Source organism: Ranitomeya imitator, chromosome 6 (genome assembly GCF_032444005.1).
Source record: "Ranitomeya imitator isolate aRanImi1 chromosome 6, aRanImi1.pri, whole genome shotgun sequence".
Classification (NCBI taxonomy): Eukaryota; Metazoa; Chordata; class Amphibia; order Anura; family Dendrobatidae; genus Ranitomeya; species Ranitomeya imitator.
Window position 1 is genome coordinate 320,000,839 of NC_091287.1, and position 22,579 is coordinate 320,023,417.

Below are 22,579 nucleotides of genomic sequence, written 5' to 3' on the forward strand. Positions count from 1 at the left end.
ATGGGAGACTCTGGGGCTTCAGCCTATACATCACATGGGAGACACTGGGGCTGCATCTTATACATCACATGGGAGACTCTGGTGTTGCATCTTATACATCACATGGGAGACACTGGGGCTGCATCTGATACATCACATGGGAGATGCTGGGGCTGCATCTTATACATCACATGGGAGACTCTGGTGCTGCATCTTATACATCACATGGGAGACACTGGGGCTGCATCTGATACATCACATGGGAGACTCTGGGGCTGCTTCTGATACATCACATGGGAGACTCTGGTGTTGCATCTTATACATCACATGGGAGACTCTGGTGCTGCATCTTATACATCACATGGGAGACACTGGGGCTGCATCTGATACATCACATGGGAGACTCTGGGGCTGCTTCTGATACATCACATGGGAGACTCTGGTGTTGCATCTTATACATCACATGGGAGACTCTGGGGCTTCAGCCTATACATCACATGGGAGACACTGGGGCTGCATCTTATACATCACATGGGAGACTCTGGTGTTGCATCTTATACATCACATGGGAGACACTGGGGCTGCATCTGATACATCACATGGGAGATGCTGGGGCTGCATCTTATACATCACATGGGAGACTCTGGTGCTGCATCTTATACATCACATGGGAGACACTGGGGCTGCATCTGATACATCACATGGGAGACTCTGGGGCTGCATCTGATACATCACATGGGAGACTCTGGTGTTGCATCTTATACATCACATGGGAGACTCTGGGGCTTCAGCCTATACATCACATGGGAGACACTGGGGCTGCATCTTATACATCACATGGGAGACTCTGGTGTTGCATCTTATACATCACATGGGAGACACTGGGGCTGCATCTGATACATCACATGGGAGATGCTGGGGCTGCATCTTATACATCACATGGGAGACTCTGGTGCTGCATCTTATACATCACATGGGAGACACTGGGGCTGCATCTGATACATCACATGGGAGACTCTGGGGCTGCTTCTGATACATCACATGGGAGACTCTGGTGTTGCATCTTATACATCACATGGGAGACTCTGGTGCTGCATCTTATACATCACATGGGAGACACTGGGGCTGCATCTGATACATCACATGGGAGACTCTGGGGCTGCTTCTGATACATCACATGGGAGACTCTGGTGTTGCATCTTATACATCACATGGGAGACTCTGGGGCTTCAGCCTATACATCACATGGGAGACACTGGGGCTGCATCTTATACATCACATGGGAGACTCTGGTGTTGCATCTTATACATCACATGGGAGACACTGGGGCTGCATCTGATACATCACATGGGAGATGCTGGGGCTGCATCTTATACATCACATGGGAGACTCTGGTGCTGCATCTTATACATCACATGGGAGACACTGGGGCTGCATCTGATACATCACATGGGAGACTCTGGGGCTGCTTCTGATACATCACATGGGAGACTCTGGTGTTGCATCTTATACATCACATGGGAGACTCTGGTGCTGCATCTTATACATCACATGGGAGACACTGGGGCTGCATCTGATACATCACATGGGAGACTCTGGGGCTGCTTCTGATACATCACATGGGAGACTCTGGTGTTGCATCTTATACATCACATGGGAGACTCTGGGGCTTCAGCCTATACATCACATGGGAGACACTGGGGCTGCATCTTATACATCACATGGGAGACTCTGGTGTTGCATCTTATACATCACATGGGAGACACTGGGGCTGCATCTGATACATCACATGGGAGATGCTGGGGCTGCATCTTATACATCACATGGGAAACTCTGGTGCTGCATCTTATACATCACATGGGAGACACTGGGGCTGCATCTGATACATCACATGCTGGGGCTTCAGCCTATATATCATATTGGAGACGCTGGGGCTGCTGTCTTCAGTGGGATGGGAGCACAGAGCCCGCCAACTCTGCTCCCAAAGTACATCCTGGTGCTGGCACTGGTGACAAGGACATAATCCTTCATTGCATGCGCTGCAGTGCTCTGTTGTGAACGCTGTGTGCACATGATCACTATGTGTAGAGGAATTAAGAGGCCCGCAAAACACGGCTCGAGCACTGTGGTTCCCCAGGAATCTGCCTGTTATCCGAAGGTTCTCAACCCCTGATTTAAAGTGATTGTGTGTGCCAGAAGAAGTGTGTACTCACGTGAAACAGGTGTTGCTCTTTTCACTGATGTCTCTGTGAGCAATTCTATGACAGAAATAAAGTGCATTTTACCGAAAATGTCAGTGCTGAGTGCCGCTCCTCTTGCTCTCCTCTGAATTTTCATGATCTTTTACAAGTATCAAGCTGAGCACCGCAAGACACCGCTATTATTATCTGGATATTTTTTGTTTGATCCTATTTTTTTCTTCGGGTGTAACGGTAGTGCCAGCAAATTTTCCTTTGAATCTGGTCTACGGGAATTTGCCTGGGGTACTGATGTTCTGCACCCCTGATTTAAAGTGATTCTCATTGACCTCGTGAAAAATTTAGCCTAATTTTCTTTTTCTACCCGAAAAGATTTCAGTTTACTTTTCAGTTGATTTGTACACATTAAAGGTGGAAAAAGTTCTGAAATTTTTCATCTTGGTATGATTTTTTATATGACAAAACCAGGCATTTTAACAGGGGTGTGTAGGCTTCTTATATCCACGGTATGGGCATACAGATAACCTAAATCCATTGACACCATTACATCTTGTATCTGTTGCTGCATTCCTGTGAAATTAGTGTTTTAATTCTTATGCAAATGAAGTGTTGAAGGGGTATTCCCACCTCCAAGATCCGATCCCAATATGTTGTAGGTGTAATAATAATATTAGTAAATCCCTCCAATTAGAAATGTAGTATAGTTTTTCTGATTCGCTATGTTTCTTTCTTCATGTGCAGGCATTGCAGGACCTTAGGTATCCATGGTTAAGACCATTGATATAGTGACAGTTGTTAGTGCTCGTAACCATGGATACCTAAAGTCATGCAATACCCTTCAAGAGGAAAAAGACATAGCAAATCAGAAAAACTATACTACATTTCTAATGAGGGGTATTTACTGATATTATTATTATTACACCTACTACATATTGAGATAGGAACTTGGAAATGGGAATACCCCTTTAAGTGCTCTTGGCATGACAGAATATTTAAGACACCACTGTGCCTTCTCAGGTTGTTTCCCAACCCAACCCCAACCTTCTGATTAATAGCAGATGTCACACAGACAGTGAGCTTTCAGTCAAGCTAAAAAGGCTGGGGCTAGGTGGTGAAACAACCTGGGGAGGCAGTGGTTCCTTAAGTGCTGTGTTACACCTAGATCACTTCAACGTAAGCAAGGACCTCCAACGTGTTATTTTCCTGTCTGCCTGTACCACGTGCCACGCCAGAGAGGCAACGGGAGATTAGGGAGGTTAATAAGTGGCTCAAGAATTGGTGTAGGAAGGAGGGGTTTGGGTTCCTGCAGAACTGGGCCGACTTCTCAGTTGGCTTCAGGCTCTACGCTAGGGACGGGCTGCACCTCAATGGGGAAGGTGCAGCTGTGCTGGGGGAGAGAATGGCTAGAAGGTTGGAGGAGTGTTTAAACTAGGGATTGGGGGGAGGGTATTCATTTTATAGGAGGGGAAGATAGTGCAGATAGAGACCTGGGCACAAATAAGGAAGTTGGGGGTGGCGGTTGCATGGGGGGTGGGGTTAGATCAATTAATAATTTAAGAAAGAATAGAGGTGCAGACAGATACATAAAATGTATGTATACTAATGCCAGAAGCCTCGCCAACAAAATGGACCAATTGGAATTAATGTTGTTGGAGCATAATTATGACATGGTGGGGATATCTGAGACATGGGCGGCACGGTGGCGCAGTGGTTAGCACAGCAGCCTTGCAGCGCTGGAGTCCTGGGTTCGAACCCCACCAAAGACAACATCTGCAAAGAGTTTGTATGTTCTCTCCGTGTTTGCGTGGGTTTCCTCCGGGCACTCCGGTTTCCTCCCACATTCTAAAGACATACTGATAGGGAATTTAGATTGTGAGCCCCATCGGGGACAGTGATGATAATGTGTGCAAAAAAAATGTAAAGCGCTGCGGAATATGTTAGCGCTATATAAAAATAAAGATTATTTATTATTATTACATGGCTGGATGAGAGCCATGACTGGGCTGTTAACTTGCAGGGTTATAGTCTGTTCAGAAATGACCGAATGCGAGGGGGAGGTGTGTGTCTATATGTAAAATCATCCTTAAAGCCCATCCTGCGTGATAATGTAGGTGAATCTAATGAAAATGTAGAGTCCCCGTGGGTGGAGATAAAGGGAGGGGGAAAAATAATAAATTACTGATAGGGGTTTGTTATAAGTCTCCAAAAATAATGGAAGCAACGGAGAATATCCTAGTAAAGCAAATAGATGAAGCTGCGACTCAAGGAGAAGTCATTATTATGGGGAACTTCAACTACAGCTGAAATAGATTGGGGCTGCAGTTCCAGCAAAGGTAATCGGTTTTTGACAACTATGAGAGACCATTACCTTTCACAACTGGTTCAGGACCCAACAAGAAGGGGGGCACTGCTTGACCTAATATTAACCAACAGGCCAGACCGCATATCAAATATAAGGGTTGGGAGTCACTTGAGGAATAATGATCACAAAATAATACGTTTTCGTGTATCCTTTAATAAAATGTGTAGTAGAGGGGTTACACGGACACTAAACTTCAGGAGGGCAAATTTCCAACGGATGAGAGAGGATCTTGGTGCAATTAACTGGGACGATATCCTGAGACATAAAAATACACAAAGAAAATGGGAGACATTTATTAGCATCCTGGATAGGACCTGTGCACAGTATATACCGTATGGAAATAAACATACTAGAAATAGGAGGAAACCAATATGGCTAAATAGAGCTGTAAGGGGCGCAGTAAGTGACAAAAAGAAAGCATTTAGAGAATTAAAGGAAGTAGGTAGTGATGAGGCATTAAATAAATACAAAAAATTAAATAAATTCTGTAAAAAGCAAATTAAGGCAACAAAATTGAGAAAGAGAGACTCATTGCCAGAGAGAGTAAAAATAATCCCAAAATATTCTTTAACTACGTAAATAGTAAGAAACTAAAAAATGATAGTGTTGGCCCCCTTAAAAATAGTCTGGGTGAAACAGTGGATGAGGATGAGGAAAAAGCCAATATGCAAAATAACTTTTTTCATCAGTATTTACACAAGAAAATTCCATGGCAGACAATATGATCAGTGATAACAAAAATTCCCCATTAAATGTCAACTACTTAACCCAGGAGGAAGTACGTCGGCGTCTAAAAATCACTAAAATTGACAAATCTCCGGGCCCGGATGGGATACACCCCTGAGTACTGCAGGAATTAAAGGTACCTTCACACTGAACAATTTAACAACGATAACGATAGCGATCCGTGACGTTGCAGCGTCCTGGATAGCGATATCGTTGTGTTTGACACGCAGCAGCGATCTGGATCCCGCAGTGACATCGCTGGTCGGAGCTAGAAGGCCAGAACTTTATTTCGTCGCTGGATCACCCACTGACATCGCTGAATCGGCGTGTGTGACGCCGATCCAGCGATGTGTTCAATGGTAACCAAGGTAAACATCGGGTTACTAAGCGCAGGGCCGCGCTTAGTAACCCGATATTTACCCTGGTTACCTAAAAAAAAAAAACACTACATACTTACATTCCGGTGTCTGTCGCGTCCCTCGCCGTCAGCTTCCCGCACTGACTGTGAGCGCCGGCTTTGCGGCCGGCCCTCACAGTCAGTGCGGGAAGCTGACGGCGAGGGACGCGACAGACACCGGAATGTACGTATGTAGTGTTTTTTTTTTTATTTTTTAGGTAACCAGGGTAAATATCGGGTTACTAAGCGCGGCCCTGCGCTTAGTAACCCGATGTTTACCCTGGTTACCCGGGGACTTCGGCATCGTTGGTCGCTGGAGAGCTGTCTGTGTGACAGCTCTCCAGCGACCACACAATGACTAAACAGCAACGCTGCAGCGATCGGCATCGTTGTCTATATCGCTGCAGCATCGCTTAATGTGACGGTACCTTAAGTAAAGTCATTGATAGACCATTATTTTTAATCTTTAAAGACTCCATAATAACAGGGTCTGTACCACAGGACTGGCGTATAGCAAATGTGGTGCCAATATTCAAAAAGGGGATAAAAACTGAACTCCGAAATTATAGGCCAGTAAGCTTAACCTCTACTGTGGGTAAAATCCTGGAGGGCATTCTAAGGGATGCTATACTGGAGTATCTGAAGAGGAATAACCTCATGACCCAGTATCAGCAAGGGTTTACTAGGGACCGTTCCTGTCAGACTAATCTGATCAATTTCTATGAAGAGGTAAGTTCCGGACTGGACCAAGGGAACCCAGTGGACTTAGTGTATATGGACTTTTCAAAAGCTTTTGCCACACAAAAGGTTGATACATAAAATGAGAATAATGGGGATAGGGGAAAATATGTGTAAGTGGGTTAAGAGCTGGCTCAGGGATAGGAAACAAAGGGTGGGTATTAATGGGGCACACTCGGACTGGGTCGCGGTTAGCAGTGGGGTACCACAGGGGTCAGTATTGGGCCCTCTTCTTTTTAACATATTTATTAATGACCTCGTAGGGGGAATACAGAGCAGAATCGCAATATTTGCAGATGGCACTAAACTCTGCAGGGTAATCAATACAGAGGAGGACAATTTTATATTACAGGATGATTTATGTAAACTAGAAGCTTGGGCTGACAAATGCAAATGAGCTTTAATGGGGATAAATGTAAGCTCATGCACTTGGGTAGAAGTAATAAGATGTATAACTATGTGCTTAATTCTAAAACTCTGTGCAAAACCGTCAATGAAAAAGACCTGGGTGTATGGGTGGATGACAAACTCATGTTCAGTGGCCAGTGTCAGGCAGCTGCTACAAAGGCAAATAAAATAATGGGATGCATTAAAAGAGGCATATATTCTCATGAGGAGAACATAATTTTACCTCTATACAAGTCACTAGTTCGACCACACTTAGAATACTGTGCACAGTTCTGGTCTCCGGTGTATAAGAAAGACATAGCTGAACTAGAGCGGGTGCAGAGAAGAGCGACCAAGGTTATTAGAGGACTGGGGAGTCTGCAATACCAAGATAGGTTATTACACTTGGGGCTATTTAGTTTGGAAAAACGAAGACTAAGGGGTGATCTTATGTTAATGTATGAATATATGAGGGGACAGTACAAAGACCTTTCTGATGATCTTTTTAATCATAGACCTGAGACAGGGACAAGGGGGCATCCTCTACGTCTGGAGGAAAAAAGGTTTAAGCATAATAACAGACGCGGATTCTTTACTGTAAGAGCAGTGAGACTATGGAACTCTCTGCCGTATGATGTTGTAATGAGTGATTCATTACTTAAATTTAAGAGGGGTCTGGATGCCTTTCTTGAAAAGTATAATGTTACAGGTTATATAAATTAGATTCCTTGATAGGGCGTTGATCCACTAGTCTGATTGCCGTATGTGGAGTCGGGAAGGAATTTTTTTCCCCAATGTGGAGCTTACTCTTTGCCACATGGGTTTTTTTTGCCTTCCTTTGGATCAACATGTTAGGGCATGTTAGGTTAGGCTATGGGTTGAACTAGATGGACTTATAGTCTTCCTTCAACCTTAATAACTATAATTGCATATGAATTAATCCGCTATTTTGTAGAAATGCAGCAACAAATGGAAGATATAAAGGTGCTGATGTGCTTACATTTAAAAAAAATTGCATGTGTACATTTTTGGAGGGGAAAGGGGGGTAGGAACTTACCCTTGATTCCCTTTAAATCCTGGCACTTGCAGTTTCCATCTTTCAATGAATTAAAATCAACGCCAAGAAGGATTAGTATTTCTAGTTTATCATTTTCCCCCATGTAAGTATAAGCTATGTGGTGGTTTTCCATTTACGGTATAATGATGAAGTTTATTATTTTTCTCTAGACTCCGGAGCACCTGTGAAACTGCCTTGTATGCCAGGGAAGATGTCTCCTCCACTACCTCCAAAGAAAGTCATGATATGCATGCCACTAGGAGGATCAGACTATCCCCACTCCTATTCCAATCAGAAGAGCTCCCAGCATCATCACACCATCCTCCCATCTCAACTAGCCGTCCATCAGCACCAGCTTCAGTATGGAAGCCAGCATCTCTCAACTGGATCCAGTTCAGTGCCCATTCATCCATCAATACCTCCAGGATGCAGGGTCATTGAGGAGCTCAACAAGACTCTTGCTATGACCATGCAAAGGTTGGAAAGGTAAGCAGAGCCACAGTCTGCCCTGCTGTGTCATTTAGAAATATGACGAGAATTATTCTATTACCTCCATTTGTGTGGATATGCTATTTAAAAAGGATCCAAATGGATCTACAGCAGGTGAGAAGAAAGATTCTTGTCAGTATGGTGTTTGCTCCTTAGTATACATGTGTATTTCAGATTGTGTGGTCTTTCAATAGCTCTTTTCCATTGACAGTGTCCCGCAGACCCGTTTTTTGTCCGTGGAAAGGTCACCAGCAGATTTATTCAACAAGGCACTTTCTGTAATGGCTCCTAGTCATCAGTGCTCCGCTACAATTTCTATAGAGGTTTGGGGGTGTGATGGAAATGTGAATTACTAAGCAATCAGCGTGCCTTCTATCCATTTGTTGGTGGTTCAGATGTGATTGGACTGCGTCAGCATTTCTATTCTATAAAGTTCCAGCGAATGCCAATTTCCAATCTCCCTGCCTTCGTGTGTCTTCTTGAACTATTTGGAGCACTGGAAATGTAGCTGAATCCACTTTTTTCATTCAGCTGTAATATTCAGATAGGAGAATCAAACAGATGCATTCTGAATTAGATCTGACATTACTGAGCTGCTCAGCTGAATGGAGGAGTATTATATAAAAGTGGCAGTGGAGCTAAAGGGGGTGTAGTGCTAACAGTCATCACATGAGGACCCAAAGTCCCCTCTGCCACTTCTCTATGTAGCACATCCAAAGTGAAGGGGGATTGTGAACAGAAGGGGCATAAGCATAATATTAGCATAATATTAGGGACAAACTGTCAGTGGTCCACTGAGTTGAAAACGTTTGCTTTTTTATGGTGTTGTAAATTCCTAGTCTGTCAGTAGGATCTAGCCTCCGTAGCCATCTATATAGGCATGTAGGTCATAGCAAGTTGAATAAACTGATACCTTGAAATCTGTGATCCAATGTCTTATTCCAGAGAAATCCACATTTTTCTTATATGTACATGAGCGTGAAGAATCTGCCTACAGATATTATTGTAAATGAAAGGAAAGTTACCAGTGTGAGACCTGTAACTAACACAGTACCAGAGAACTTACGTTTGTCTCCTTATAAGCACAGTCTTTGCAGCTGTCACACCTCTGCTGTATTGTAGCAATATTACAACACTGGCTGTCAGTGAGATGGAAGCAGAGAGGAACGTGCAGATGTGTCAAATATAATCCTACACAGCCCTGCAGTGAGATCGGGAGAGCAGAGCACGGCCATTACAGCACACTAGTACTCTTAATGGCGTCAGTTAAGGGTACTTATTCATCAGTGCCGCTTTTTAACGGCGCTGTGAAATAAGGCTGTAACAACTGAGACCCTGGAGAATATGATCAGGGACGGTTTTTACAGTCCGCTGTCACGTGATCGCCGTTACTCACCGAATAACGGCAATCACAAAAAAATCCAATTTAAAATTAATTTCTCTCTCCACTGATATGATCTAACATATTAGAGATCGTCATCTTCCTGGAAAAAAATGTGAGGTGCGATCTGCCAGCCAGTTCCCGGCAACAATAGGGAATTTTTCCTATTGGTTACTTTTGATCAGTATCACAGTGATCAAAATAAAAAAAATAGTAAATTAAATCTCTCTTTGTCACCCCCTTAGTTAGAGAAAAATTACCGTATAGCCTTATTTCCCTGAGGAGCATTGCGGCTTTAAGTCTCCTCACCTCAACGTGCTTAACATGTCACTCTCCGCAAGGAGAAACGATACTTCTTGGATCCCGGTCAGATGCCTCTCACATAGCCAAACCAGATCTCTACTTTGCACTGACGAGGGGCAGTACCCCGAAACACAGTGTCTGCAAATTGAGATTCTGGTTTGGTTATTATCCTAAGTCATGTGACAAGGCTCGTTAAAGGGTCGACAGTGACTGTTAGGATTGCTACTTCCAATAGGTGGCACTAGAGTTCTAGTCCTCTTCCTCTCTGACGAGACAATTTGCAAAATATTTTTTTTTTCCATTCCTTGCAGTCAGAGTTGGGGATAGGGTTAGGTTTGGGGTAACGGCTATGTTAGGGTTGGGGTTAGTTTTAGGGTTAGGGTTAGAGTTAGAATTGTTATTTTTTCAGAAGTAAAAAAAAAAAATGACAATATGAAGGTTAGTGTTGAGCGCAAGTGCTCACTACTCAAGTTTTCATCAGGTGCTCATGTATGCATGGACTATCGCGGATCCCAGCATGTTTTTTTCTGGTGTCTAACAGCTGTGAAACATGCGGTCAGGGACTCAAGCATGTCACTCAAGCACTCGCGATGTTCGCTGCATACTCGAGCACCCGATGCAAACTGGAGTAGCCAGCACTTGCGCTCAACACTAATGACGACATATTCAGTATGACAAGCTAATGTTATAAAATTCTGTGTCGTACCTGGGGGTTCAAAATGCTCGCTATGCCCCTGGATAAAATCCTTGAGGGGGGGGGGGTTTCACCGTATAGGCACGTCTGCTCTTCATTCCAGCCGAATTTGCATTCAAAAAGTCAAATGGCGCTCCTTCCCTTCCGAGCCCTGCTGTGCACCCAAACAGTAGTTTTCCACCACTTATGGGGTATCAGCGTGCTCAGGAGAAATTTCTCAACAAATTTTAGGGTCCATTTTCTCCTGCTACCCTTGTGAAAATAAAAAAAAGTTTGGGTTTAAAGTACGGTACATTTTTTGTGAAGAAAGTTAAATGTTCATTTTGTCATTCTACGTTGCTTCAGCTCTCGTTAAGCATTTGAAGATTTAATAAACTTCTTGAATGTGGTTTTGAATACCTAGAGTGGTGCAGGTTCTAGAATGGTGTCACTTTGGTGCATTTTCTGACAATATGTCACAACAAACAGTGTCAGAATCAGTGGGATCCATTTGAAGCGTTCCTTAGTTATTACCTCATAAAGTGACAGTGGTCAGAATTGTAAAAATTGGCTTGGTCGTTAAGGTCAAAATTGGCTCGATCAGTAAGGGATTAAAATAATCTCTGGAGGCAGATTCTCATGTAGATCAGTGTCCAGCCCATAGATCCTAACAGCTCATTTACACATAATAATAACCTGGATTTCTCTGGAATAAGACACCAGATTGCAGATATCAAGGTATCATTTTATTCAGCTTCCTATGACCTACATGTCCATATAGACGGCTCAGGAGGGTTGATCCTACTGACAGATGTCCTTTAATGGAAATCTTGTCCCCTGTTGATGGATTACAGGAATTGGAAACTGGTCTTGCCTCTCTGCTCCTGCTCTTCTGTATGTCATACTCCTTACAGACGGACTGTAAGTTCAGGGCAGGCAAGATATTGGAACTTGAATGCAAGGAAGAGAGGAAAAGGAAGCTCAAGCTCCTATCGTGCTAGCAGAATGCTGGTGAATCAGGAATGACTATGTAAAAATAGCAGATAGCAACATAATCCTTGTAGGTAAAAAGTGCAGCATACACGTTTCTGGGCTTGTTTTTGGACCAGAATGTTTCTAAGGCCGGAGTCACATTACTGTATAACACGGTCGAGTGCTATGTGCTAATACATCTGATAGCACTCTGCCCAGTGTTACTCTATGGGGCAGCTCAGATCTGCCATTATTTTCTCATGATGATTAGGCATGAGAGAACAATCAAGGCATGCTGCGACTGGCAGCGAGTCTCGGCTCTCTCATACGCATACAAGTCTATAGGTGCGCGGGCTAATAGTCGGCAGCTCCTGCACTGGTTCTAGATGGAGCGCAATTTCAGCAATGGCTGTTTAAATACAGTATACGCCAGCTGTTTATTATTGCCAGGCTTCTACAGTGTGGGAGAAGTGATAAGTCATAGGGATTTTATTCTACTGCAGGCTCATAAAAAGGAGAATGTCCAGCACTAATAAGAATCTGGAATCAGGTTATTGCCACCTAATTTGAGAGCAGCTGCAGAGACAGAAACTCACATTCCAGTGATGTGTCACTTACTGAGTTGCTTGCTGTAGTTTTGATAAAATCACAATTTTATCAGGAGATTATCACTAGAGGACTAATAAACCTGCTGCCAGGTAGTCCTCCATATCCAAGAGCTCTGTACAACCCCCCCCCCCCCCACACACACACACACACACACTGATTAGCAGCTTTCTGCCTATGCACAGTGTACACAGTAAGCAGCCAATCGCGGTGTGGGCGGGGTTATACAGAGCTCAGCATTCAGAGAACTGGTAGATCTACAGCATATTAAACAGTGATTGAATCAAAACTACAGAAAGTAGCCTAGTAAGTGACACATCACTGGAATCCGGGTCTGTGTCTTCACATTGTGCTGCTCTCAGATTGAGTAGCAAACACCCGGTGACAAATTCTCTTTAAGATCATGCCTTGTCCTTCTGTAAAGCATTAGGCAGCACTGGGAGATGCTGCAAAGATCATGTGAATGGAAATAAAATAAAGGTTAAATCCAAGCAGCCTTATGTGGGAATGGTCCCCATACACAGTCATTCTGGGGACACTGATTTTCCCATTTTAGTGCAGCAGTGAAGCTTGTATATAATGGTGTATATATAATTCTGTATAGAGGACAGCGTGATCCTCGTCTTGGCTGTAGCCTGCCAGCAATGATGATTATTGGATTAGGGGGAAGTTATCCTGTGTTTTCCGCCCTGTAATAAGACATTGCTCACTGTCGTGTATGCACCAGATGGCACAATCCTACGGTCGGGGATGCGTCTGCTTTGTTAATGCCAGTGGAGTCAGACCAAGATTGTGTGTAATTTCCAGCAATTACCGCAGAGATTTGGAGATGTGTGCACTTGTAGGATTCAGGAGTCTCTTTTGGACCCATCCTGCATTCAGTTTGTTTGGTCCAGGATGAGTGTTTGGCGGCAGAGCTTGCATTCTTACAGCCTGATACAGGTCTAGGGGTCCTGCTGATTCTGGGGGGAAGATTACCAGTCGTGTGGAAAATAATTGCAGATTTATCACTTACATAATGGAATAAATAACATTTATACCGTATACAATAAGAAGTGATATATTCCAGTTATTAAAGGGGTTGTCCAGGGTTTATTTTTAAAGTACCGTATCTATTTCTACAGGACTATATTATCGGACATTTTTCTCAAATACATGTAATTAACAAATTGGATGATTTCCCTTAGTATTACAGGAAGGCAGGTTCTTCCTATCACTTTAAAAGAATGAGTGCAATCTGGTGAGATTTTCTTCTCTCCGAGGCTCCAACTATGAGGGGTGGTGGGCATTTGGAGCATTGTGCTTAGACCGGGTCAAGATTTAGGGGATCAGATCAATTTACCCTTTTACACCTTTTTGTCAAGTCAATGCTCCATAGAGAGCAAAATACAATCATGGTGAATTAATTCATAAATACAGATTGAACTATACTACATACTGAGGGTTACTGTGTTATTAATCACCCATGTAATATGAAACCAAGGAAAAGGAGAACACAGCTGCTTCTAAAGGGTTCATGTGCAAAGTAAGGGTTTAGCTGAGTGTCATGCTACATACACACAAGCTTATGTTGCCGCTTCCTCTGGCCGCCTATTCCTCACCCAGTGGTACCTCTCATGATGATTTATACTCCCAAACCACCAACAACCAGTTATTGAGGATAGTAACATTACAATGATGATCTTTCATCTGCTGACTTATTCAATAGAATGCAGAAAAAGAACTTTGAATGGTGTATTTAAGTGCTTTCAAGGAGTCACAGGGGTTGGAGACCCTTTGCATATTAGTCACATGGGTTGATCCTCCTGCAAGATGTGACGTGAATCATTTTAGGATCAGGACCAGCCACTTGACTATTCAAAAGAACGGCTCCACCCACTTGAACTATTTGATATGAATGCAGCTTACTTATGTTTTTACATTTGGCAGTATTACCATATGATTATATAGCTGTAATAGTTTCCAACAGTATTTGATTACAATTTATTTTGCCTTAATTTTTTTTGTAGCTCGGGGTTACATGGTGGGGACAGCATGTCAAAGTCAGGACTTGGTGGATATGCTGACATGAGACAAGTGCCAACTGTTGTTATTGAATGTGAAGATGATAAAGAAAATGTGCCTCATGAATCAATCTATGATGATTCCTCATGCCTGTACGCGAGAGATGATGAAGACGATACGGATGATGATGATGAGGAGGAGGATGAGGATGATGATGACAGCTCGCTATTCACAAGTAAGTGCTCAAGCTTTTAGATATGGAGGTAATTCAAGGCATATTATGATTATAAACTTTACAGACACATTAGAAAACATTCTATCAAGAAATAATATATAGCGACAGATATGTTACCTATCACCAAAACAGTTGCAGGGAGTCTTCAGGAGGTCTAAGATACAAAAAGTCTTTAAAGGAGTTGTCCCCTATTGGAAATCATTGTGCCCAGATCCAGCACCATCCAGTCAGTGAGGTCAGCGGCTCTGCCTGTGTAAGTGGAACACCCCTCCCCCACCCCTGAGCTCACTGATTGGCTGCTGCACTATCGACGTGACAGGTGCGCCGCAGCCAATACTGGACAGTGTGAGCAGCACCAGATACTCAGCGCGGGACCCAGGGAGGGTGAACATAAAGCAGTTTGTTCTGCTGCAGCCAGGGAAAATGATTCTTTATCAGGAGGTCAACACATTTAAGTAATGTTATGATTGGAAAATTTGTTAAATGGAGGCATAACTTGAGGTTCCTAGATGATTCAAAAACTATATCAATGATCTCAATAAAGTCACAATCCAAAGATCATACCCGCAGTGAAATCTCTGCAACACAATGCAAAGATAGCGTTGTCCTAACATTTGGGTGAAGTTACTATTATATTCCTACTTGGTCCTGCTCCAGTGAGGTATGCTTCTGCCGCCATGTGCCACTCCTCGAGCGGCGCTGATGATACAGGAGACATTACTGTCACCATCACTGGACGGCACAGGCACTGTCCAGCCAAGAATACTGATATGGCTAGGACCTGTACACTGTCCCATCAGAAAAAAGGGTGAGTGTGCTGTCCAACAGCTCAGCGGGTGTAATCAGCTCCCAACTGTGGTCAATTGGGCAGTACCACACTCTACTTAGGCTTCTTTTACACGTACCGTTGTTTTGCGGCCCCAATAGATTTCTATGGGGCTGCAAAATCGGGCCGCAATAATTTCACGGTGCGCCGTATGGCCGTGAGGGCCGTATTTACGGCCATGAAAAAAGATCGAGCCTGCTCGATCTTTTTCACGGCTTATGGACACGGCCCCCATTGAAAATTAATGGGGCTACAAAAACAACGGAAGCTTGTTTTTGCGGTGCACCGTGACTTCCGGTTTTGTGGAACGCCATTTTTTTCCCAATACTATTTCCATAGTATTGGAAACCTGAATAACGGCGACCTGCAAGTTTTTTGCAGACCGTGAAAATTGCGGCGGCACGGCCCACATTAAAGGCCCGCAATAACGGGCCGCAAAAAAAAACAGTGTAAAAGAAGCACTTCAAGCAGTCTGCTGGAGATTGCCACTTATTGTGTTTGATTGTATATATCTGGTATTCTGATTCAGATTGTTTGCTGACATTGTATTTCCCAAAATCATGACTCTTGTCTGATTTTCCTTTTGACTGACCTAATGGTACCTAACCCTGCCTTTTTTCCTTGCTATAGTTTTGTCTTCTTATTTTGACCCTGATCCTACTCCAGTTACTAACTTGTATAGTTTTACCACTCTTGCCTCATGCTCGCTCCTCCAGCCAGCAGCTACTCTATAAATGCAACGCATGGGGGCGCTGATGTAAGTCTAGATCCCTTCATAGGGTTTAAAGGGTGAAGGCCAGGGTTATTCTGGGACCTCTTGTGTGGAGTGAGTAGCCCCAAGTCTGTCCGTGGTTGAACTTTTCTGCTGACCCCTGACTGACTTATAGGAATAATAGTAACAGTTCTGCCACAGTATAGGACTGATCCACACAGTGAGCATCACCATGCAGAGATAACGCAGAAAACAGGACTAAAAATATAATGATGTCATAATACAGTAGATAATTAATGAAGTGAATTAATTGGAACAAGAGTGAATGCATAGAATGTAAATTATGTGCTCAATGATGTCATGTAAGAGATATAAGAAACACACTAGAAGGATATCTCATCATAAAGGTAATAATGATAAAAAGGTAGTGTACAGTAATGTCACAAAAAAATAGAAGAATAAACAATGTCACATGAAATGAATACACACAGCATTATAATATGATACTGATGCCCATAGTGATCTCACAGGCCGAGGTGATAAAGACAGCAATAAAGAATCAAAAAATGACTTGCTTTGGGAGAACAGTGTATGCCTATATATTCTTAACCCAATTAATCTGTTATATACACAGACCTAAATCTAATATATAGATATAGAAAAATCCGCAGTGGACCCAGACTACGTGTGCACATAGCCTAAGGCTACTTTCACACTTGCGTCGGTACGGGTCCGTCACTAAGCGTCGGGCCGACGCACTGACGCACGTTGTGAAATTTGTGCACGACGTGGGCAGCGGATGCAGTTTTTCAACTCATCCGCTGCCCATTCTGCAGTCCGGGGAGGAGGGGGCGGAGTTCTGGCCACGCATGCACGGTAGAAAATGGCGGATGTGACGTATGAAAAAACGTTACATTGAACTTTTTTTGTGACGACGGTCCGCCAAAACACGACGGATCCGTTGCACGACGGACGCGACGTGTGGCCATCCGTCGCAATCCGTCACTAATACAAGTCTATGGGCAAAATACGCATCCTGCGGGCACATTTGCAGGATCCGTTTTTTTGCCTAAAACGACGGATTGCGACGGATTGCTAAAAACGCAAGTGTGAAAGTAGCCTAACCCTCCCATTCATTTACTGTTCATTTATTTTCCCTCTCCCCCATCCACCCGGTTCTTGTTTTATTGTTATTACTGTCCCTAAAGTTTTTGTGTTTGTTTCTTATAGTGTAAAAAATAAAATAAATAAAAAATAGGCAATAATTACTAATAATAAATATACAGAAGTAGAGTAGTAGAAGAAAAATAAAGAAAAAAAATTAAATAAACAATGAAACGATAATATCCAGTTAGGGCACAGGACAGGGACAATACACACTAACGTTACAGTATACAGAGAATTAACCCTGGTGTTGCTAGGGTTCGAGTGCGACTGAGACTTCTGCATCCAGAAAGTTCTAAGCATCTGCATTCTTCACTTCCAGCTGTAGATTTCATCTCTGTCTATATACCGTAATATCATATATACATATATGGCAGATTGAGCCAACAAGATTACTTCATTCCATGGATGCCATTCATTGTGTGCCCTGGCTCAGGAGAATATGCGTGTGGCTCATCTTTCTCACCATATTGACCTAGTGAGTCATCTGATGGATCCAATAAATAATGGATGGATGTGATTATGGATGTGATTCCTACTTTTTAGTGCTTAAACTCGTAATTGGTACACTACTTGTTCCACCATGCTATCTGGTGAAATGGAACCAAAGCACCCTGATAATCTATCCAGAACCTTATAAGCCTGGAGCCAATTAGTAGGCTGTGTATTCTCTTCTTTCCCAAGGTTCGCTGGCATTAAAGGTTCTCAGGAAGGATTCTTTGGCAATCAAGTTAAGCAACAGACCGTCAAAGAGAGAGTTAGAGGAGAAGAACATTCTGCCCATGCAGACGGATGAAGAGAGGCTGGAACTGAGGCAGCAGATCGGGACTAAGCTCACTAGGTAGGTTCCTTGTATTGCCATGTGAAATGCTGAAGGCCTATTCTATGATGGAGTCTTACCCAGCCTGTGGTCACATCACGACTGACTTAGCGCTATACCGTGCACATTCTTGGTAAATCCAAGTGTAAGGCTATGTGCACACGTACAGGTTTTTTCCCGCTAAAAACGCTATAAAAACTCATTAAATACGCATACATTATGCATTCTATCATTTAGAATGCATTCTGCATGTTTTGTGCACATGGATGCGTTTTTTTCCGCGAAAAAAACGCATCGCGGTAAAAAAAATGAGCATGTTCATTATTTTTGCAGATTTTCTGCGTTTTTCCCGCAATTCTATGCATTTGGGAAAAAACGCATCAAAAACGCGTCAAAATCGCGGTAAAAACGCATGCGGATTTCTGGCAGAAATGTCCGGTTTTTGTCAGGAAAATTTCTGCAAGAAATCCTGACGTGTGCACATACCCTAAATCTCGGATGTACAACATACTCTTTAACCCCTTGCACAAAAGCATTTTTACATCATAATGAATTTTGCAAGATTTGCAGTGAACGTCATATGAATTACATCCTCCAACGTTACCTAAAATAATAAGATGTTGAAAATGTTTCCTGTTAGATTTTTTTTCCGCCATCTACCAAGAGGAATAACTTTTTTATTTTTCCGTCAACTTAGCTGTAAGAGGACTTTTTTATGGGACAAGTTGTAGTTTTGAATCACCATTCATTTTATTATATAGCGTACTGAAAAACGGGAAAGTGCAGTGAAAAAAAAGCTTGCAATCCCTCCATTGTTTTCTTCAGTTTTTTTTTTTTTTTTTTTTTTTTTTACAGTGCTGTAAAATTTATCTGGCACTACAATTCTTAATTTGGTCATAGTTATACAAAACTTGGTAGACTTTTACGGATGCGGTGATGCCAAATATATTTTTTGTTATGTATTTAATTTTAATTGGGTGGAAAAATATATTTTTAAAAAGTTTTTTATTTTTTAATGCCTTTTAGGCCACTTGAACCTGTGATTGTCTGATCACTTGTTCTATAGACTGCAATACCACAGTATTATCCAGTTGCCACCATTTTAGTACTCCCAGGAAATGGCATTTTCTCTATATACAGTGGCTTGCGAAAGTATTCACCCCCCTGTATTTTTTTCTGTGAAAACTTCAGTGTGCATGACTGTTCACCCCCTAAAGTTAGTACTTTTTAGAGTTTCCTTTTGCAACAATTACAGCAGCAAGTCACTTCAGATAAGTTTCTATGAACTTTCCTCATCTTACCACTGGGATTTTTGCCCATTCCACAAGATAAAACGGCTCCAGCTCCTTCAAGTTAGATGGTTTCGTCTGGTGAACAGCAATCTTCGTCTAACCACAGTTTCTCAGTAGATCAAGGTCTGAGCTTTGACTAGGCCACTCCAAAACATTTTAGGCTGTGTGCACACTTTGAGGATTTTTCGTGTTTTAATCGCGTTTTTCGCTATAAAAACGCAATTTTTGTGCATTTTTTTCCCGCGAAAAAAACGTATCACGGTAAAAAATGCATGTTCATTAATTTTGCGGATTTTTTGCAGATTTCCCAATATATCATTGCATTGGGAAATCTGAAAAATCCACAAAAAACGCATGCGGATTTCTTGCAGAAAATGTCTGGTTTTGCTCAGGAAATTTCTGCAAGAAATCCTGAACGTGTGCACATAGCCTTACACTTTTTCCCTTGATCCGCTCGAGTGTTGCTTTTACAGTATGCTTTGAATCATTGTCTTGTTGGAAAGTGAACCTCTGTCCTAGTCTCAAATCAATGACAAACTGAAACAGGTTTTGCTCAAAAACATGTCTGTATTTCCCACCAACCATCTTTTCCTTGACTATTGCCATTTTCCCTGTCCCTGCTGCTGAGAAACATCCCAAAATCATGATGCATCCACCACCATGTTTCACTGTGGAGATGGTGTTCTTGGAGTGATGAGCTGTGTTAGTTTGTTTACCTTGGTGGCCAGAAAGTTCAATTTTGGACTCATCTGACCACAGCACCTTCCTCCATACAGTTGGGGAGTCTCCCACTTGTCTTTTGGCAAACTCAAAATGAGCCTTACAATTTTTGTGTGTAACTGAAGGCTTTTTTCTGGTCACGATTCCATAAAGGCCACCTCTAAGGAGTGTAAGCTTATTGTGGTTGTATGGACAGTCTCTGCTTGGGAACTCTTCCACTCCTTCAGGGTTACTTTTGGTCTCTGTGCTGCCTCTCTTGATTAATGCCCTCCTTGCCTGAGCTGAGAGTTTTGGTTGGTAGCCCTCTCTTGGCAGGTTTGTTGTGGTACCATGTTCTTTCCATTTGATGATAAAGGATTTGATGGTACTCCGCGAAAAGCCGTACAGTTCGCTTTGTTCCCAGGTGCTGGGTGCTGAAGGCAGCTCTCATCATTGTCGCCTGGTCTCCCTGAGATCAACGTGACCAGGTGACAAGGATGGGAGTTGTATTCAGCACCTGCTGTATACATTGTGTGTTAACTAAAAAATTAACTGAAACAAAAAAATGGCATGAGCTCTCTTGTATTTTTCATAACCAGCAGAGAGAAAGCCGACTGTTAGAGGCCAATGTTAATAATCTGGGAAAGTGGAAAATATCCCAAAATATTCCCAGGCTATTAGTAACAACTCACAGCTGTTTGCTTATCCTTTACTGGTGAGTATACGGGGACCCTAGAAAAAATGACTTTGGGTCCCCCTATAATTTCTAACCAGCAAAGGCTAAACAGACAACTGTGGGCTGATATTAATAGCCTGGGAAGGGGTCAGGGATATTGCACCCCCTCCCAGGCTAAGAACATCAGCCCTCAGCTGCTGCAAATCTGGCGCTTAGCCTAGCTCTTCCCACTTGTCCTGGTGCGGTAGCAAGTGGGGTAATAGGGTTGAGGTTGATGTAAGCTGTTTTATGACCGCTGACATCGAGCCCAGTGGTTAGTAATGGAGAGGCATCTATAAGACACCCCTATTACTAATCCCATAATCAAATGTAAAAAATGACAGACACAGGAAAAGGTCCTTTAGTTGAAATAAAGACACAGACTGCTTTATTTGAAATAAACACTCCCCACCTTCTTTTTCCCATTACTGTAAAGTAACAAATAATAAAACATCATATTCCTCATAATAATAATTATTTAATACACGACATGCCCTTGTATAGTGAGAGGCTGTCTCTGTGCTTGGGCACTGGAAGGGTAGCACATAAAGCCATATGACGCTAGGTGCCTGGCACCACACTGGGTGGCGCCTCCTTGCTGGGCTTTTATACCAAGCTTTTTTTGCACAGTAAAGCACATTATCTACAACATTATAAAGTCAGGAAGTTTTGTGGCAAGAGAAGGAAATGTTGTAACCCCGTTGTATCTACCAGCAGCACGGCCTTTCTGTGTGTGAGGTTTCCTTGTGCCAGTGTAAACCATGGGTATTATAGCAGCGCCCATTGTACAGCGCGTCTAGTAGCTATAAAGCCGCAGACATAATCAGGAGAATATGGTTAAGAAGATCTCAACCTTTTTCCGCAGACGACTGAGCCAAAGGCCGACAGCTGAAGAGTTGGAGCAAAGAAATATTCTGAAACGTAAGTTAATTCTGCTTTTTTCTATGCAAAGTTGATGTGTAAATAGCAGAAGACGTGTCTAAGAGGGACCTGTCCATCTCCCGTCTGATTTGTACCGATCGTCTGTTATTACTGTTAGAATTTATGAAGAAATTGACAGCTGGGCGTTGTAAATGGATTAACAGAGGAATGGGGCAATGCAGAATGATGGAAAAAAATGGTTCTGGGTGCAGATTTTCCATGCAGATTTGTAAACTGAAATCCTCAGTGTTTCTGCATGAGAAATCCATACCTATCCTCTGCACTATATGTGCATTTTTGTAACAGGAATAGAACAATACAATGCCAGGCCAGAAGTATTAACCTGACGATTGAAGGGTCCCCTATGTAATTAATGGGTAAAATCCACACCAAAAAGATGTATTTTTGCAACCGAAATTGACATTCTAGGAATATAATGAAAACAGAAGAAAAGCCCATTTCTGCTTGGATACTGCAAAAAGCATGCGGATGATATAAAGTCAAAACTTTGCTGGCACTGTAAAATGCTGTGGATTTTACTTGCAGAAAATCTGCACCAAAGATGTGAATTTGGTCTTATGACGCATCTTCCATTTCTGATAACATTTCCAAGCAGGCAGATCACAATGAATGGTGTATACTTCATTACTTTTTGTGAATGGATACCATCAAGAAATCCTCCTGGTTTTCTCTTGTAGTCTAAAGCAGGGGTCCCCAACTCCAGTCCTCAAGGCCCACCAACAGGTCATGTTTTCAGGATTTCCTTTGCATTGCACAGGTGATGCAATTATTACCTGGGCAAGACTAAGGAAATCCTGAAAACATGACCTGTTGGTGGGCCTTGAGGACTGGAGTTGGGGATCCCTGGTCTAAAGGTACCGTCACATTAAGCGACGCTGCAGCGATCTAGACAACGATCCCGA

At 42.7% G+C, this 22,579-nt stretch overlaps 1 protein-coding gene across 12 annotated transcripts in view; it reads left to right on the top strand.

The window, feature by feature from the left end:
- PHACTR1 (phosphatase and actin regulator 1) overlaps positions 1–22,579 on the top strand; it is a 506,552-nt gene that overhangs the window by 453,161 nt on the left and 30,812 nt on the right. For all 12 annotated transcript variants that reach the window (XM_069730798.1, XM_069730791.1, XM_069730797.1 and 9 more), the window contains 4 exons: positions 8,015–8,330; positions 14,278–14,507; positions 17,894–18,050; positions 21,601–21,656. In XM_069730798.1, the coding sequence (XP_069586899.1) occupies positions 8,015–8,330; positions 14,278–14,507; positions 17,894–18,050; positions 21,601–21,656 (759 nt within the window). The remainder of the gene's footprint in view (positions 1–8,014; positions 8,331–14,277; positions 14,508–17,893; positions 18,051–21,600; positions 21,657–22,579) is intronic.